The 17382-nt window shown below is 42.8% G+C and overlaps 1 protein-coding gene across 1 annotated transcript; it reads left to right on the top strand.

Moving 5' to 3' along the window:
• The first annotated feature begins 5349 nt into the window (after nt 1–5349).
• LOC100597212 (spermatogenesis-associated protein 31D3-like) lies at nt 5350–11738 on the top strand. The gene is made up of 4 exons (XM_012500679.2): nt 5350–5535; nt 6280–6324; nt 6915–6985; nt 7274–11738. Exons 1-4 carry the CDS (start codon nt 5350–5352, stop codon nt 11736–11738), a joined length of 4767 nt encoding a protein of 1588 aa, XP_012356133.2.
• Nucleotides 11739–17382: the final 5644 nt, after the last annotated feature.

Here is a 17382-nt window from a genome sequence, read left to right as displayed (position 1 = left end):
TAGAACGTACAACATCAAGAGTGAACGCTAATGTAAACTATAGACTTTGGGTAATAGTGATGTGTAATTGTAGGTTCATCAGTTGTAACAAATGTACCACTCTAGCATGGGATGTTAACAATTGGGGAAGCTGTGCCTGTATGGAGATAGACGGTATATAGGAAGTTTCCCACTTACTTTTGCTGTCAACATGAAACCTCTGTAAAAAATAAAAGTCAATTAAAAAAGGAAGAGGAGGAGGAGGAGGAGGTTGTTAATATCTCACAAGGCCTAACATCAGAGAGTTGGCATCAACTCTCTGAAGTATTCCCTGAGCCCTGTTTTCCCTTCCTCCTGGCAGAAGAATTTTGCTTTATCTGTCTTCCCATTGTGTATTATTTTTGCTTGTTTTACAGTTTTCTGTAGCATATTTTATTATACTTGTTTGCAGCTCTCATGTTCTGTACTATGACCTGTACAAGGGCAGAGGCAATGTCTTATTTTACTGATATTTTTACAGTAGCAGGGATACTACATAGTAAAGTTCAATAAATATTTGTTGTGTGAATTTATGAAGAACATCTTACAACTACTCTTTCATTATTTTTATTTTTTTGAGACAGAGTCTCACTCTGTTGTCCAGGCTGTAGTACAGTGGTGTAATCTTGTCTCACTATAACCTCCCCTTCTGGGTTCAATCTAATTTCCTGCCTCGGCCTCCCAAGTAACTGAGATTACAAGTGCCTGCCACCATGCCGGGTTAAGTTTTTGTATCTTTAGTAGAGACTGGATTTCACCATGTTGGCCAAGCTGGTCTTGAACTCTTGACCTCAGGTGATCCACCTGCCTTGGTCTCCCCAGGAACTGGGATAAAATTACTGTCTTAAAGTACAATTATAAAGGATTTTGGCTCAGAATCTGTTCTGCTTCAGGCTTTTGGGGATCCTGAAAACAGCTGCTTCCAAGTGACTTATCCCAGGGACAGTGGTCATGATATGAGGGCGTGAGCATTGAGGAAACTTCCTAGAAAATTGGGAACATATGAAAGTCCTAAACTAATAGGACTGAGCATCCTCAAGTGGTAGCATATTACTCTAAGAGCTTTTGGAAAAAAATTCCTCCTTGGAGATAATAAAACCAAGTGCAGTGTGAAATCCAAGACCAGACTTCTGGGTGTAGGTAAATTGGGAAGATGTCATGGAGGCAATGGTGGGACAGTCTCATCCTACCAGAAGTCACCTCTGCCACCTCCCAAAGGCTCCCTAAAATGCTTTGGTAAGAGCTTATTACAAGGCATGGAGGTAGATATATACAGAATGTGTGAAATGTTTTCCTGGGAGGGATGACATTTTAAACTTTTATTTTCTACATTACTGGGAGTCATATGTAATATAGTTCTTGAAAACAGATTTTAAGAGGGGGCTAGGAAAAAAAAACTATGAAGACATTGATGCTAAGAGTGGAAAGGAAAAGTTATCTAAGAGGTGATAGAGTACCAAAAATAGCTTTTCCCTTACTTCCCAAATTTGTCAGCATTTAACGACAAAGTGAATATTCTTAACCATACAACTACTTTAATATTAGGGCATACATTTTACTTTAATAAATTATATATTAATATGTGTAAAGTAGAAGCATTATGAATGTAGAGAATTTATTCATTAGGGCTTTGATATTTACTACTGTCTGATTTAGAGAAGTCACTTACCCTCTCTGGGCTTCGGTTTCATTCATTGATAAAATAGGCACATGAGGTCAAGGGCAGAGCCCATGGCTTACAGATGCCTGTGTCTCCCAGTTTCCAGCAGCAAATATTTATGAGATGAAAACTTGGCTGAGGCTACATATAAAAGAGAGGAGGAAGGGTCATCTCTTGGCAGATTTTATTCTCAAGGCAGGTTACCTGCTCTTGCATAAATGAAAGGAGACCTGGCCTGGCTTGAAGGCTGTCTTATCCTTTCAAAGGAGATCAGTAACAGTGGTGGCCCATGGGTAACTGTGGTGGCCCATGGGTGTCTAATAAGGAGCTTTATAGTATTAAAAGAAACTTCAGAGAAATTAAATTTAAAGGAGTTTAACTGAGCAGTGAAAGATTTGCCAATTGGCCAGTCCCCAGAATCACAGCAGATTCACAGAGACTCCAGGGGTGCCTTGTGGTTAGAACAAATTTATGGACAAAAAGGCAAAGTGACGTACATGAATCAGAGGTGAGGTACAGAAAGAGTGAGATTGATTACAACTCGGCGTTCGCCTTTTTGAATGCAGTTTGAACATTCAGCAATCTATGAGTGGTCGAAATATGGCCGCTGGAATTGGCCAACACTCAGCTATTGTTACAGGTGCATACTATTGAGTTAGATTTTCAATTTGTCTAACTGTTAGGGTAGGCTACAATTCATTTGCAAGGACTCAAATATAGAAGCATGGAGTCCTTCTCAAGCCATATTTGTTTGCTTTAACAATAGTTTCAGAAAGACATGAGAAGTTAAGAGCCAGTTCAGATGACAGCTGTCATGATAAAGAGTTTAGAAAAGAATGTGTAGGAAGATGGGTTAGGGGTGGAGGATATTGGGATCATTTAAACCTGACAAGAATCGCCTGAATAAAGTATGACAGGTAGTTGGTATTTGGATATTTGCAGAAGTGATTATATAGAATATAAAGCAGATGTTCTCAAGTTTTTTTTGGATGTCAAGGCACTCAGGAAAAGATCACATTTACACGGCCCACAGTGTAGTCAGGTGAGATTGCTTAAGACTACTTTCTTCTCTAAGGCTTTGACACACCTAAGTCTCACTCTGCTACCAAACACTGATGGGATCAGTAGTATCATCCAAAAGACCACCAAGATGGCTACATAGTAGAAAGGAGAGCCTTATTGCTCTTATCAGTTTGCAAGCCAGGAAGGGAAAGCATCCAGTGTGGAATGAAGGTGCTCTCTGTTAGAACAGGGGAAGGACAGTTTGGCTTTTATATTCATATACATACATATTTAACAAGTTTGGGGGAAAAGCTATATATATTTATGCAGGAGCCAAGCACACCATAATGAGTAAACATTTGTAACATACATCCCATGCTCACTTTGGTTTTAGCACTAAAATGCGGTAGAATTTGGCCCTTTACATCATAAGGTGAACTACAGAACAGAGGTGGTTTGTATGCCACCTTTGTAATCTGGCAGAAACTGGAAATCTCTAATATTAGTAGCTTATCAGAAAAGAACGTTTGTAAGGCTGGTCCTCTGTCCAATCAGAGCTGATAGCTCATTTGGTTAGAGGGGGTTTAGTTATAGAAAGTTAGAAATTTGCCATGCCATCCCAGGTCCTGAACTCTTGACCCACAGGTAACTTTGTTTCCTTAACCTAAGGGTCTGTCTTAGTTGATAAAGGGGCATCTATTTTGGTCTCTTAGATCACAATAGCTTAGGGCACTGTAACCTATCCCTGCTTTAAGGGAGTTGCATACTTGTCACCAAATTGATGTGGAGGGTTGGGCCTGGTTGTGTTTGAGGTAGAGTTAGAAAATGCGGGGTCAAAATGACAAATAAGAGATTAAAATAAAAGGAGGAACTAATTGATTCTGGATTTGAAAACACTAATTGATTTGTCACAGGATGGGTGTGTGGGTGTGTTTGTAAAGAAAAGAACTTTCATCTGCGGCATGTGAGTCCTTTTAAGTTATCAGGCCTAGAGAGACATTAAAAGGAGACAGAAATCACAGCCCTATTTCATCCTTGAGCTACGTATTCATCTCTTGAAACTGCTTGCTATTGCCACGTGGAGCTATATAGTAACCCAATAATTCCACATCTGACAGTATAACCCACCCCCTATAGCTTAATAATGTATAGCCAATCACTAATCAATGTCGCTTCTGTAAGCCAGTGAGAATTCCTGATTACAACTTTGTATCAGCCGACTCCTTGTCCCCTTTCTTGACTTTAAAAACCCACTCGTAACTACTGGTAATTGGAGTGTATATTTAGGCTGACTTGCATCTGTGTTCCCAGGTTGCAATCTTCAAGCTTGACCCAAATTAACTCTCTACTTATAATAATTTTCCATCAACTTCTTCCTTGTAGGTAGATGTGTATGTGTGTTTGTGTACAGAGAATGTTCTAAAAGTGCTTGAACAGTTTAAACTTCACTAACTTCAGAAAAATAAGTTCTATAAATTTACCCCTAAGGTCCCTGGAAGTTTCAAGTATATACATTTATTGTACACTTATTTTCATTTTGTAGATGTTAAATAATGAATTATTACTGAAACCACGCCCCAGAAAGTTGAAGAAAACAACGACTAATGAAATTAATCAGTTTATAAGATAGGAGATCGAAGAACAACAACAGTAACTTTCTAAAATGCCAAAACTCTCCCTGCTTCTGAGGTTTAAAAATTAGCTAAAATGGATTAAAACTATTAAGGTCAACTGGAGTTTGCACAGAACAAGCTGGCTGGAGTCACAGCCCAAATTTCTGCCACATTTTAACCAACTCCCCACAGATGTGCACATGGAATACATGAGGCAGCATTAAACAAAACTGTGCATGCCGAGGACTTTCAGACCTCCCCTTTCCTTCAACCAATCAACTATTAATTCCAGAGGCCACTCCCTAAACCTTTTCTAATAAAATGACTGCATGAAAGCCAGCACACGGGACAGATCTGAGCTGGACTCCTGTCTCCTTTTTGGTTAATTTACAATAAAAACCATCTTGTCTAAAAAAAACCCAAATTGGGCAGTGAGCTTCTTTTCCTTGATAACATGTTTTAATCATTTGAGTCAGTCCCTCTGATTGGAAATAGTAAAAACTGACTTCAAAACAAAGAATGTAATGTTCAACATTGACAAAACGAAGTAAATATAAAGGAAATTTAAGTTTTATATCTGCATTTATGTAAGGCAAAAACATTCTGTAGATAAGACGGATTTGAGGACAAATGTGATCCTGAGAGTAGCAAAGCCTGGGTACAACAAATATTCCAGGCAGTATTTCAGGCTTTCAAGGCAGTGTAGTTGGTGGGGTCCAAGTTAAGGGCTCCAAACAGCAAAGTGGGACTTGGGTAATGCCTGGTTTACTGTTGGAACAAACCGAAAATTCAACTAAGATAAATATATGACTTGAAAAAGGATAGAGTTGGGAAATGGAGTGTCATGGTAGGGCAGAGGGACCTAGAGGGCCCAGGAAGGTGGAGTCAGCTGGGCTGGTGGGGTTGGGGCTGTGGACACACCCTCCTCTTGTTGCTCCCTCCACCCTCAGAAACCCTTTGTGACTCTTCCATGCTCTGTGATGCAGGCCTGTGCTTATAGTTAAGCCTGGGCACCCTCAGTGCTCAGTTGCTTCAGGCAGCCGAGCTATTCAGACCATGGAGAATATCCTCTGTTTTCTGAACAGCTATACTGAGACAGGGCTGAGCCCTGACTCACATTACTTGGATATTGACCCCAACTTCATCTGCTTGAGTGGGTTGGGGTTGTTTATACTGTACTTGTTCTACGTGGTATTGACTCTGTATTCGTCACCCACTGAAAAAAATAATGACATCCAAAAGGTAAGGAACTGTGGGTCAACACCCAAGAGCGATGCCCTGTTGTTGTCTCCCAATCCTATTCCCACATTTATAAAAAAGTTTGGTTGGTAAGAGACATGTCTTAGATGGGAAGTCTGAAGAGAGGATAGAACTTCACTCTTCTATGGAAGAGATTGGGCAGACGTAGGGGTTCAGGAGGACTAAGGTTTCCATCTGTAGCTCATAGACTACCTATCTGGCTGTGGTGGAGAGTTCCAGGATAAATCCCAAACACAGTAATTCTGTGGTCCCAGATGGGATTATTCAGAGTGTGGGCTCTCTGAAGGAGAATAGTCTCTGCTGAAATTTGATCATGAATCACATTCCCATGTCACCTGTCATTCAACAAAGCCTTCCTTCTTGTTGGGCTGACCAGGGGAGTAACGCTGAGTCTCTGAGCAGAGGCTGGAGCCAGAGCTCTGTCTCTGGGATATTTGTCCTGTGAGGGAGCACAGATGTGACTGTTGGCCTCTGAGTCTGTGCCCTGGATGAGGACTTCTAACTGAGCACATCAAGTGTGGCTCTCACAGAAGAAATCCTCTTTCAGCTTTTCAGAGAAGGGAAAATGGGGAATATTTTATCACCTTTAAAAATTGATAACAAGAACATATTTCTATTAATTAGAGAGTCATATCATTCTTGTATAATGAATGAATGAATGAATGAGCTTCATAGAGAGTGAGAGAAGTGAGTCCCAGCCTGTCATTATGTTTCTTTTGTTCTCAGCATCAGGGCAGAGCCAGGAGGAAAAGGAAAAGCGTGACATTTAAAGGTAATGTCAGCCTGCTCTATCTGAGCTTCAGGGTGACCCTTCCTGTCTCTTTCATGAGCACTCAGTCCCATGATTTCTTAGTATGTCAGTTACTGGATAGTCTCAGAAAACAGAGCCCTCAGAAGACAGGCTCATGGGAAAGCAATCAGACCTGAGACACTGCTCATAGGCCCTGCTGTGCCCATTCATGGGCATGACAAAGTGATGGACTTGAGTAATGGGTGTTGCCCAACTGGTGGCCAACTGAGATATCGAGGAAGGACTACTGGTGGGCTTGGAGTCAGAGTTTCTGTCTCACAACTTTGCATAAGTACTTTGACTTCCTCGATGCTCGGATTCCTCCTGGAGGTAACCACTGATGTCTGTGTTTCACGTGGTGGTTTTGAGCATCACATGGGATAATGTATATGAAAGAATTCTACTAATGATTCGACATACACATGTGAACTTGTGAACATTATCAATGACTATTTGCCCTTTTCTACTGATTCTTGGGGCTATCAGAGTTTAATATCTCAAGGGTCTTCCACAGAGTTACTTCTGTATGATCCCTATGCCTCTACCTTCATTGCATATAACACACTGTTCTGGTTTCCCAGATCAGAAAAGTTTCCAGAAGGAAGCAGAAGAGGAAAGGAAGCTACTTTCTTTTCTGAAAAGGTGATTAATCATTTCCCTTCTGTCCTGTTCCCACCCCCTCCTTTTTTTTTTTTTTTTTTTTTTTGCATGTTCATTTCAGGGATTCCTTGTAGCCTGCTGTAGTTTTGGGAGTGGGTAGCCATAGGAACGGGTATGTGAATGAATGTGTTGGGGAGAGGCTATTGTGAGGTCATATGACCTCATATATGGTGAGGTCATGGGTGGGGGGCAATGTGAAGCAGGATTCAGGGGGCCCTACCCCTGACACGCTAACAGATCCTCGTTTCCTTGTTCTGGTCCTGGCTGCAGCTTTGGACCTCCTGCTTCCTGCAGTCCCCTGGGCCAGCATCATGATATCACCCGCTTTCGTCGACTGTTATGCCCAGACCCCATCTGTCAGGTGTGTAACAGAGCAACTGCTGATATCCAGCGACTGCTGTCTTGGGAGTCCCTGAAAGATGCTGCTCCCTCTGTGTCCCCTTTGGCTTCTTCAGCTTCTGCGACTGAGTCATCATTCACTCTGTCTTCCACCCCCTCAGCAACGACTCCAGAAGAACTAATATTGTCCCCTCGGCCTAAGCCCTCTCCACCACCCCCCTTAATTCTCTCACCTGACCTGATCACCACCTTAACTGACTTATTTTCACCCTCACCACTGAGGGACCCTCTGCCACCACAGCCTGTTTCTCCCTTGGATTCCGAGTTCCCCATAGACCATTCCCCACCCCAACAGCTTCCCTTTCCCCTTCTCCCACCACATCACATTGAGAGAGGGGAGCCCAGCCTCCAAACTGAGTCCAGTTTGTCTCTGAACACCATCTTTTCATTTGACTCCACCCTATGCCAAGATATTTCCCAGGCCGTGAATCCCACTGATTCATGTGCTCATCATCACGAACCACCAATCCCATCTGCTTTACCAACGGAAGATTGCACTGGGACTCAGTCTAAATCACGTCTCACCGTCTTGAAGAGTTTTCCGGAGATGTTATCCCTAGGTGACTCTGGTGGGTCATCCACCTCTGCCCCAACAATCAAAGGCATTGACCATTCACGCTCTGCATCTTCAGAATTCTCCTGGTGGCAGCCTCATGCCAAGGACTCTTTTTCCTCCAATTTTGTACCATCTGATTTCATGGAGGAGCTTCTTACCCTTCATTCTTCTGAGGCCTCTTTAGGGGGGCACTCTGTGGACAATGTCATACAGCCTGTTAACATCTCTTTTCTCAGCCATGATACTCTGACGCTCCTGGAGAGACAAGTCAAAAAAAGGGGTGATTTCCTGATGTGGAAAGAAAATGGAAAGAAACCAGGATCTTTTCCAACACAGCTTAGGCCAAACTACCAACTAAACTCTTCATGGAATATGATAACCTCAATTGCTGTTAAGCATGACTTGGCAGAATCCTTTCATTTTGGGGACAGTAAAGACAAACTAGAGTGGCAGCACATCCATCAGAAGCCCCCATATTCTAAGTGTTCTGAGGACCATTTAGAGCAAAAATATGTCCAGCTCTTCTGGGGTCTCCCATCTCTGCACAGCGAGTCTCTGTATCCTACTGTTCTTGTCCAACCTGGCCATCCCTCTGTGTTTGTATTCTTCCATGGCATTACAAATACATCTATATCCCATGAATCCCCAGTACTTCCCCCTCCCCAACCTCTGTTCTTGCCTAGTACCCAACCTCTACCCTTGCCTCAAACCCTGCCCCGAGGTCAGTCCCCACATCTCACTCAGGTCCAGTCCGAGGCTCAACATCAATCTCCATTCCAAGCCCTACTACCTAGTCCTCTATTCCTGATTAGGGGGTGTGGAGTGTGTTTTCATAGATCCCAGAATGAGGCACAGTCTCTTATGCCATCTGAAATTAATCATCTGGAGTGGAACGTGTTGCAGAAAGTGCAGGAAAGTGTGTGGGGTTTACCCTCTGTGGTTCAAAAATCCCAGGAAGACTTTTGTCCTCCAGCTCCCAATCCTGTATTGGTCAGAAAGTCCTTCAAGGTCCATGTTCCCATCTCCATCCTTCCTGGAGATTTTCCACTCAGCTCTGAGGTAAGGAAGAAACTAGAGCAACACATTCGAAAGAGGCTCATCCAACGCAGATGGGGCCTGCCCCGCAGAATCCATGAGTCTCTGTCATTGCTACGTCCTCAGAGCAAAATTTCAGAGCTATCAGTGTCAGAGAGCATTCATGGACCATTAAATATCTCTTCGGTTGAGGGTCAGAGGCACAATGTTCTAAAGAAGTCCGGATCAAGCATCCCTAGAAGCTTCCACAAGAGGAGCTCAAATATGCTTTCCCTGGAGAATGTGGGGAATTATCAGGGATACAGCCAGGAGAATGCCCCAAAAAACCATCTCTTGCATGATCTGGAGACATCTTCAGATGAAGATCTGAGGTCTAACTCTGAGAGAGACCTAGAAACTCATATGATGCATCTGTCAGGGAATCACTCAGGGGAGAGCTTAGGTAAGAAACAACTGGAAAATGCCCTGACAGTACATTTGAGCAAGAAATTTGAGGAAATCAATGAGGGTCGAATGCCTGGGACTGTGCATAGCTCATGGCAGTCAGTCAAACAGACAATGTCTCTTGCTGAGAAATCCCACAGCCAAATAAAACATCGAAATTTGGCAGCATTGGTGAGTGAGGACCACCGCATTGATACTTCCCAGGAGATTTCCTTCCTTAGTTCCAACAAACAAAAGATGCTAGAAGCCCATATTAAATCTTTCTATATGAGCAGGCTGTCAGGCCTTCCCTGCAAGGTCCGTGAATTGATAGAAATCTTCAAATTGAAAGAGGATCTTTCCAATTCCTTTCCCCATTTTGACCTTCCCTCCTCAGCCAGGTTTATTTCTCAGGGAGATTCCAAAGATGGGGTCTCTAAGTCTCGTAGACGAATCACTTTTCAAGGAGAAAAGTTGGGAACAACAAGCTCAGTCCCTGTCCTCGATGGTCCTTATCCTGTCACCTCACCTGTTGGCAAAGAAGAACCGGGGACCCTGAGAAGACAATTTTCTGATACTGACCATGGCCTTATAGAGACAGATTCCAAAGATGGTGCCTCCACGCCCCTTAGAAGAGGCACTACAGATTTTCAAGGAGAAAAGTTAGAAACAACAAGCACATTCTCCATCCTGGGTCATCCTCACCTTGTCACCTCATCTGTTGACCAAGAAAGGCATGGGAATCTGAGAAGAGAATTATCTGATACTGACAATTATCTTACAGAAAGTGTCCGGACAACTGAGGATGGCAGACAGACTTTTCTGTCCCCCACACACGGCATCATAGATGAAGTCAGTCAGAAACAGACTGTACCTGCCAGTAGATTCAGTGCCAAGCTGCCCATACTGCAAGCTGGAGTTGGCCATGAGTCAAGGGATAAGACAGAGAGTGCCAGTAATAATGTTAACAGTCTTCGGGGCAGTAGAAAGACATTTCCTGTCACCAACGGGTGGAAGGAGATGTTCAAGGAAGAGGAGATCTGTGCTCTTCAATCACAAACTAGGAACAACTTGACAACCAGCAAGTCAGGAAGCTGCTCAGTGACAAACGTGAAAGCAAGCACTTCTCATGAAACTGAAATTTTCCCACCAAGAATGCCAGTTCCCCAAGATCCTAAATCATCACATCTTAAAAATCAGATGTTGAGCCAGTTAAAGTTGGTCCAGAGGAAGCACAGCCATCCTCAGAGCCATTTCACTGACATGTCTCCAGCCGTAGATAACTTGAGTTCCAAGGACTTACTGACTCATGCCCAGGGCATCTCGAGTCAGGACATGGGAACTTCCCAGGTGCTGCATGTCCACCTGGAGGACAGAGGGATCCCTGTGGCACAGCAGCAGGAGCCCATGGTCCCTACGCATGTGTTGCAGAAATGCCAAGTTAAGAATTTTTCACCAGCTACAAAGAGAGTGAGCCCTCTAAGACCCAATGGAGGAGAGCTTGGTGGAGGGGATGCAGGGTTGGGTACATCCCAACTCAGAAGAAAGAGCCATGCTATTCATAACAAGACATCAAGGGAGTTGCTTGGGAGCAAATCTTCCCCAACCTTGAAAACACAGCCTCCTCCTGAAAACCTTTTCATAAAATGGATGAAGACCCTTTTGCAGCAGTTTAATAAACCCATCCTAACATATGAAAAGCAAGAAAGTTCCCAGGAAAAGGGTAGCTCCCTGTCATCATCTGTGCAGAATAGAGGTCGAGGTAAAAGTACTGCCTTTACTGGGACTATTGAAGCTCAGAAAATTAGGAAAGACACTGGGGAGTTCCTAGAAGAGAAGCTGGGACATAGGCATGGGATAGATATCACCTGTCCCCAGGAGCTCCTTCACTGCCCATTGCAGCTTGTGAAAGCTCAGAATGTGCCAGAACTGCAGGTCGGAGCAGAGCCTGTCCAGGGCTATCCCTGCAACTACATGGCTCCCTCCTGCAAAGTGACATCTACCAAATCTTGCAGCCGACAAGCTATCTTTGTTGGCCAGAATTATCCTACAAGGATTAGACAGATCATAGACAAGGACAGACAGCCCCAGAAAGTTGAGGCATTTAAGGGGAAGATATTATGTCAAAGCCATCCCCAATCCATGCCCCACAGGAAGCCCGTGCCACATTCAAACCCCACTTGCCGGCGTCAGGTCAGCCTGGTGTGTCCAGCCATCCCAACCAGTGCTAAAAGCACTGTGTTCAGTGATGTGCCTTCACTAACTGGACAGAGAATGCTTCCGAAGCATTTCCAGGGAGGAAAATTTCCCCCCACAAAATAATTAACTCCTTGTTGAGAATCTTGATTCTCCCCAATAAATGTCCTAATAAGAAGGATGTCTTTTCTGTGTATTGTGTTGGGAGGTATAGGTTTTGGATAAACCAAGCTTGTGGTTAGGGAAAGGTAGTAGTTAGCTCAGCTCTTACTGACTCTTTTGGCTTTTAAAAGGTGACCAATCCCCTGGAGCTCTTGTGGAGGAATGAATATCGTGTGCCTCCAAAAGCCCCTTCTCTCCCTGATGAAGTCTGAGGAGATGAGCTCTTTTCTACCTCTTTGCTTTAGACTTACTGATATCGTATGGCAGCCTGCACCTTCCTCCCCATTCACTGCTTCATATCCTTTAGAGCAGTAAGGAAGGCAGCCCTTCCATATCTGAAGAGAGGGTCAAGGACAGGTACATTTTTCAGAAATAGTGGTTTAAGCACTGTTTAAAAAAAGTTGTCACAGACCACAGTATCTTATAGGTTGGTGGGAGTGTTTGGGATGTTTTTGGTTGGGGTAGGGTGTTAGGAACACTGACGATGCTGCTTAAGAATTTGACAAGCAGGGCACGCTCATGATTTAGGGATGCATATTTTGACCTCAACATGGAGGTCTTTCTACTAACAAGTCACTTGGGGAAGTAGTTCCTCTCCCTGTGTATTTCTCCATGCTGCCTGGATTGATGACATTTTTACAGAGCAAAAAGTTCACCTAGCTGTCTGTGGCAGGAATGTTGACCAGGTAACCACCTACCTCCTAGGGTAAAATGTAGCTGAGAGTAAGGAAAAGATGCTTTAGAATGAATGAGAAAGTAGGAAAAAAGTGAAGCTAGGAAAGTGTGACCATGCTAGCGGAAAAAGGTTTATGCCTCATCATGCCCATTTCATGACCCTTTCTCAATCTGGATCTAGGCACCACCCCCTTGAGGTTTACCAGGCCACTGAAGAGCTGACAGATGCCATTTTGGCAGAAGTGTACATGGGGCTTTTCTTTAAGGACTAAAACAGTACCTGCAGGGCTGCTGTCAACATGGCATCCCTCTTTTTAGGGGAAGTGATCTTTGTGCCTTCTTTCTAGCCATGTTGATGGCAACATGCAAGATCTTCCCTTAGTGTATACAGTGCACATATCAGGATGGAGGTGTCACCCATGATCTTCATGGGCTTAGTGGAATATAATAGATATTGTCTAGAACACCTGCAGCTCATGGTCCTGAGGTGAGTCCTTGACTATGCATGAGAATCATAGACATTTGGAGGCTAGCTATGAATCTTTACAGAATGCTCCATATGGCTAAGAGTGTGCACATACACACACTTAAAATATTAGAGGTCTGAAGAGAAGGCAACTCCACTTATACAGACTGGGACTAATAAATGAGGTGAGTTTTCTAGAGGTCACTTGAGGTAGGTTTTCCAGAAAAATGTGTGAATTCTTGGTGTGAAAACAAAAACAAATCAAATCAAAACAAAACAAAACAAAACAGACGTCCACTACAGCTCCCTCACCTGTCCATGTTCTCTTTTCCTGTCCATGGTTATGCCACTGACCCTGCTGTGTCTGAAACTTAGGATTGCAGAAATAATTCAGATTTTGTGAAGGCCTTAAGAAGGACAAAATTGGGATAAAGCCCAGAGCAAAGAACTTAAGGAGGTGGAATAACCATGGAGGGCCCAAACATCCACGTGGATAGGCTTGCCAATAACCTGGCCTCCTAATTCCTCTGTCATTTCATCTTAGGTCCTTTATCTCCATTCCAGTTCAGTTACTGCCACACCCAGAAGCTATCATCAGAAACATCTAAAAGTTATCATCAGAAACCCTCTGTTTTTGGAGGCAGAGTATTGTTCATTCGCCCAGCCTGGTGTGCAGTGGCATGTTCTTGGCTCACTGCAACCTCCGCCTACCAGGTTCAAGTGATTCTCCTGCCTCAGCCTCCTGAATAGCTGGGATTAAAGGCACATGCCATGATGCCGGGTTTTTTTTTTTTTTTTTTTTGTAGAGACAAGGTTTCACCATGTTGGCCAGGCTGGTCTCAAACTCCTGACCTCAAGTGATCTGCCTGCCTTAGCCTCTCAAAGTGCCGGGATTATAGATGTGAACCACTACTCTCGGCCACCTTCTAAGGGTTTTATCTTCAGAGGAATTATACGTCCTGAAATGTCTCTATTGAGTGGTAGCTAAACTCTAGTCTTGATGGACTGATCCATTCTTGCCTTGTAATAGGTACACAGTATACGCTTTAAATGGGTGAATTTTGTGGTACGTGTACTATGTTGCAATAAAACTTAAAGGATTTAAAAAGAAGAAGTGCTTGAGGATAATAAGAATACAATAGGATACACCAAAAGGAGTTAACACATTTTTGGAAGATGAAAACCTGGTGGAGGAGAGAAAGCTGATTTAGCAAATTAGACAAAGCACCAGTTATGCTTATTGCTGCTTCCTTCTCTTCATGAGGCACTGAACATGTTTTATTTCTTAAGTCCTTTCATTGAAGAGATGGTTAAACATACACAAGAGCAGGTAGAACAATGTACCGTTGTACATGTACCCACCACCTAAATTTCACAATTATCATTTGGTATGGATGATGCATCCCATGTTTTACATGTGATTAAAGTGCAAAAGTCCATTTAAACATGTTGCCATCCATCTCTTAGAAGATATGCCATGTGCCATATGTCAATGCTGTCACATTCCTTTGATACTTATCACATGAGGAACACACTTATGTACAACAGATGTACACAGAATTGGTGACAAACACATTGAGCTTTAGTGGCCTTGGCAATCAGTTCTCCTTAAACTTCTCCTTTAAATCAACCCCAAGGAGTCATTTGAATTTTTACCCACAGTCCACACAAGAAGCAACCTTACAGAGCAAATTCAGTGCACAACGTTGCAGTCCCTTAATCACACAGTAACTATAACATGAAAATAACAGTAGAAACTGTGCATGTTACTAAAAACTTGAGATTGCTATATAAGTGTTTTCAAATATTTAAAGGAAATTTTTTCTATCACGTATTTAAAATGAGTATTCATGTTTCCACTTATATAAATTAGATCAAATATACATGTTTATCTACCCTCCTTCCCATAGTGCAATTAAGAGTAAAAGATTATATGAAAAGAGGCTCAACATCATTAGTCATTGGAAAAATACAAATAAAAATCACCATGAGATAGCACTTCACGCCCACTAGGATGGCTGGAATAAAATAGACAAGTGTTTGAGATAAGTTGAAGAAATTGGAAGCCTCGTACACTGAGAGTGGGAATGTGAAATGGTACAGCTGCTTTGGAAAGCAGGCAGTTCCTCAAAATGTTGGCATATAACCCAGCAAATCCAATCCTAAGTATATACCAAGAGAAATGAAAATATGTGAGTGCAAAGAAACTTGTACACAAAGGTTCATCACAGCATTATTCAAATAGCCAAAAGATGGAAACAATTCAAATGTCCATCAACTGATGAATGTATAAACAGAATGTGGTATATCCATACAACAGATTATTATCTAGCCATAAAAAGGAATAAAGTATTGACACAGGGTACAACATAGATAAACCGTGAAAATTTTATGCTGAGTGAAAGGTCAGTCACAAATAACCATGTATGATTCCATTCTGATGTCCAGAATAGAGACATTACACAGAGATAAAGTAGACTTAGAACTAGGTTAATGAGGTGCAAGAAATGTAATAGCTAAAGGATATATGGTTTCTTTTCAAAGTCATAAAAATATTTTTAAAATGTCTGGTGATGGATGCACAACTGTGAATATAAAAATCACTGAATTATACACTTAAAATGGGTGACTTATATGGTATGTGAACTGTATTTCAATAAAACTGCTTTAAAAACTGAAGGATTTAAAAAATAAATGCTTGACATGACAGGGACAGGAGAGGATACAACAAAAAGGGTCAACTCATTTTTGGAAGGTGGAAATCTGGTAGAGGACAGGTAATTGACTTAGTGCCTGCAAACCAATTCACACCATGTATTAGTCCATTTTCACACTGCTATAAAGAACTACTTGAGACTGGGTAATTTATGAAGAAAAGAGGTTTCATTGACTGATAGTTCCACAAGTTGTTCAGAAGGCATGGCTGGGGAGGCCTCGGGAAACTTACAATCATGGCAGAAGGCAAAGGGAAAGCAAGCATGTCTTCACATGGCACAGGAGACAGAAAGCTAAGGAGGAAGTACTACACACTTTCAGAAAATCAGATCTTGTGAGAACTTGCTATCACAAGAACAGCAACGGGAAAATCTCCCCCCATGATCCAATCACCTCCCACTGGATCTCTCCCCCAATACTGGAGATTACAATACAGCATGAGATTTGGGAGGGGACAGAGAGTCAAACCACATCACACCACAAAACTGCAGAATACAAGTGACATGATGGAACCAAACAAGAAATTCGGAGTTACATGCCATAAACAAGGTTCATTGAAATTTTGATTCTTTTTTGTTTTACATTGTATATTAGTCTGTTCTCATGGTGTGGATAAAGACATACCTGAGACTGGGTAATTTATAAAGAAAAAGAGGTTTAATGGACTAACAGTTCCATGTGGCTGGGGAGGCCTCACAATCATGGCAGAAGGTGAAAGGCACATCTTACATGGCAATGGACAAGAGAGAATGACAGTCAAGTGAAAGGGAAAACCCCTTACAAAACAGTCAGATATTGTAAGACTTATTCACTACCATGAGAACAGTATTGGGGAAACTGCCCCCATGATTCAGTGATCTCCTACCAGGTCCCTCCTACAACACATGGGAATCATGAGAGCTACAATTCAAGATGAGATTTGGGGCCAGGCGCAGTGGCTCACGCCTGTAATCCCAGCACTTTGGGAGGCTGAGGTGGGTGGATCATGAGGTCAGGAGATCAAGACCATCCTGGCTAACATGGTGAAACCCCGTTTCTACTAAAAAATACAAACAATTAGCCAGGCGTGGTGGCGGGCACCTGTAGTCCCAGCTACTCGGGAGGCTGAGGCAGGAGAATGGCGTGAACCCAGGAGGCAGAGCTTGCAGTGAGCGGAGATTGCACCACTGCTCTCCAGCCTGGGCAACAGAGCAAGACTCTGTCTCAAAAAAAAAAAAAAAAAGATGAGATTTGGGCAGGGACAGCCAAACCATATTATTCCTCCCCTTGCCTCTCCTAAATCTCATGTACTCACGTTTCAAAACCAATCATGCCTTCCCAATAGTCCCCCAAAGTCTTGACTCACTTCAGCATTAAAAAAGTCCACAGTTCAAAGTCTCTTCTGAGACAATGCAAGTCTCTTTAACTTATTAGCCTGTAAAATCAAAAGCAAGTTAGTTACTTCCTAGATACAATGGGGTTACAGGCATTGGGTATACACAGCCATTTCAAATAGGAGAAATTGGCCAAAACAAAGGGGCTCCAGGTCCCATGCAAGTCCAAAATTCAGCAAGGCAGTCAAATCTCCAAAATTATCTCCTTTCACCCCATGTCTCACATCAGGTCATGCTGATGCAAGAGGTGAGTTCCCATGGTTTTGGCATTTTCCTTCCACATTTCCCTAGCAGAGGTTCTCCATGAGGTTCCCGCCCCTGCAGCAAACTTCTGCCTGGGCATCCAGGAATTTCTATAGATCCTTTGAAATCTATGCAG

The sequence above is a fragment of the Nomascus leucogenys genome, chromosome 1a (genome assembly GCF_006542625.1).
Source record: "Nomascus leucogenys isolate Asia chromosome 1a, Asia_NLE_v1, whole genome shotgun sequence".
Lineage (NCBI taxonomy): Eukaryota > Metazoa > Chordata > Mammalia > Primates > Hylobatidae > Nomascus > Nomascus leucogenys.
This window is presented reverse-complemented; position numbering and strand designations above follow the sequence as displayed.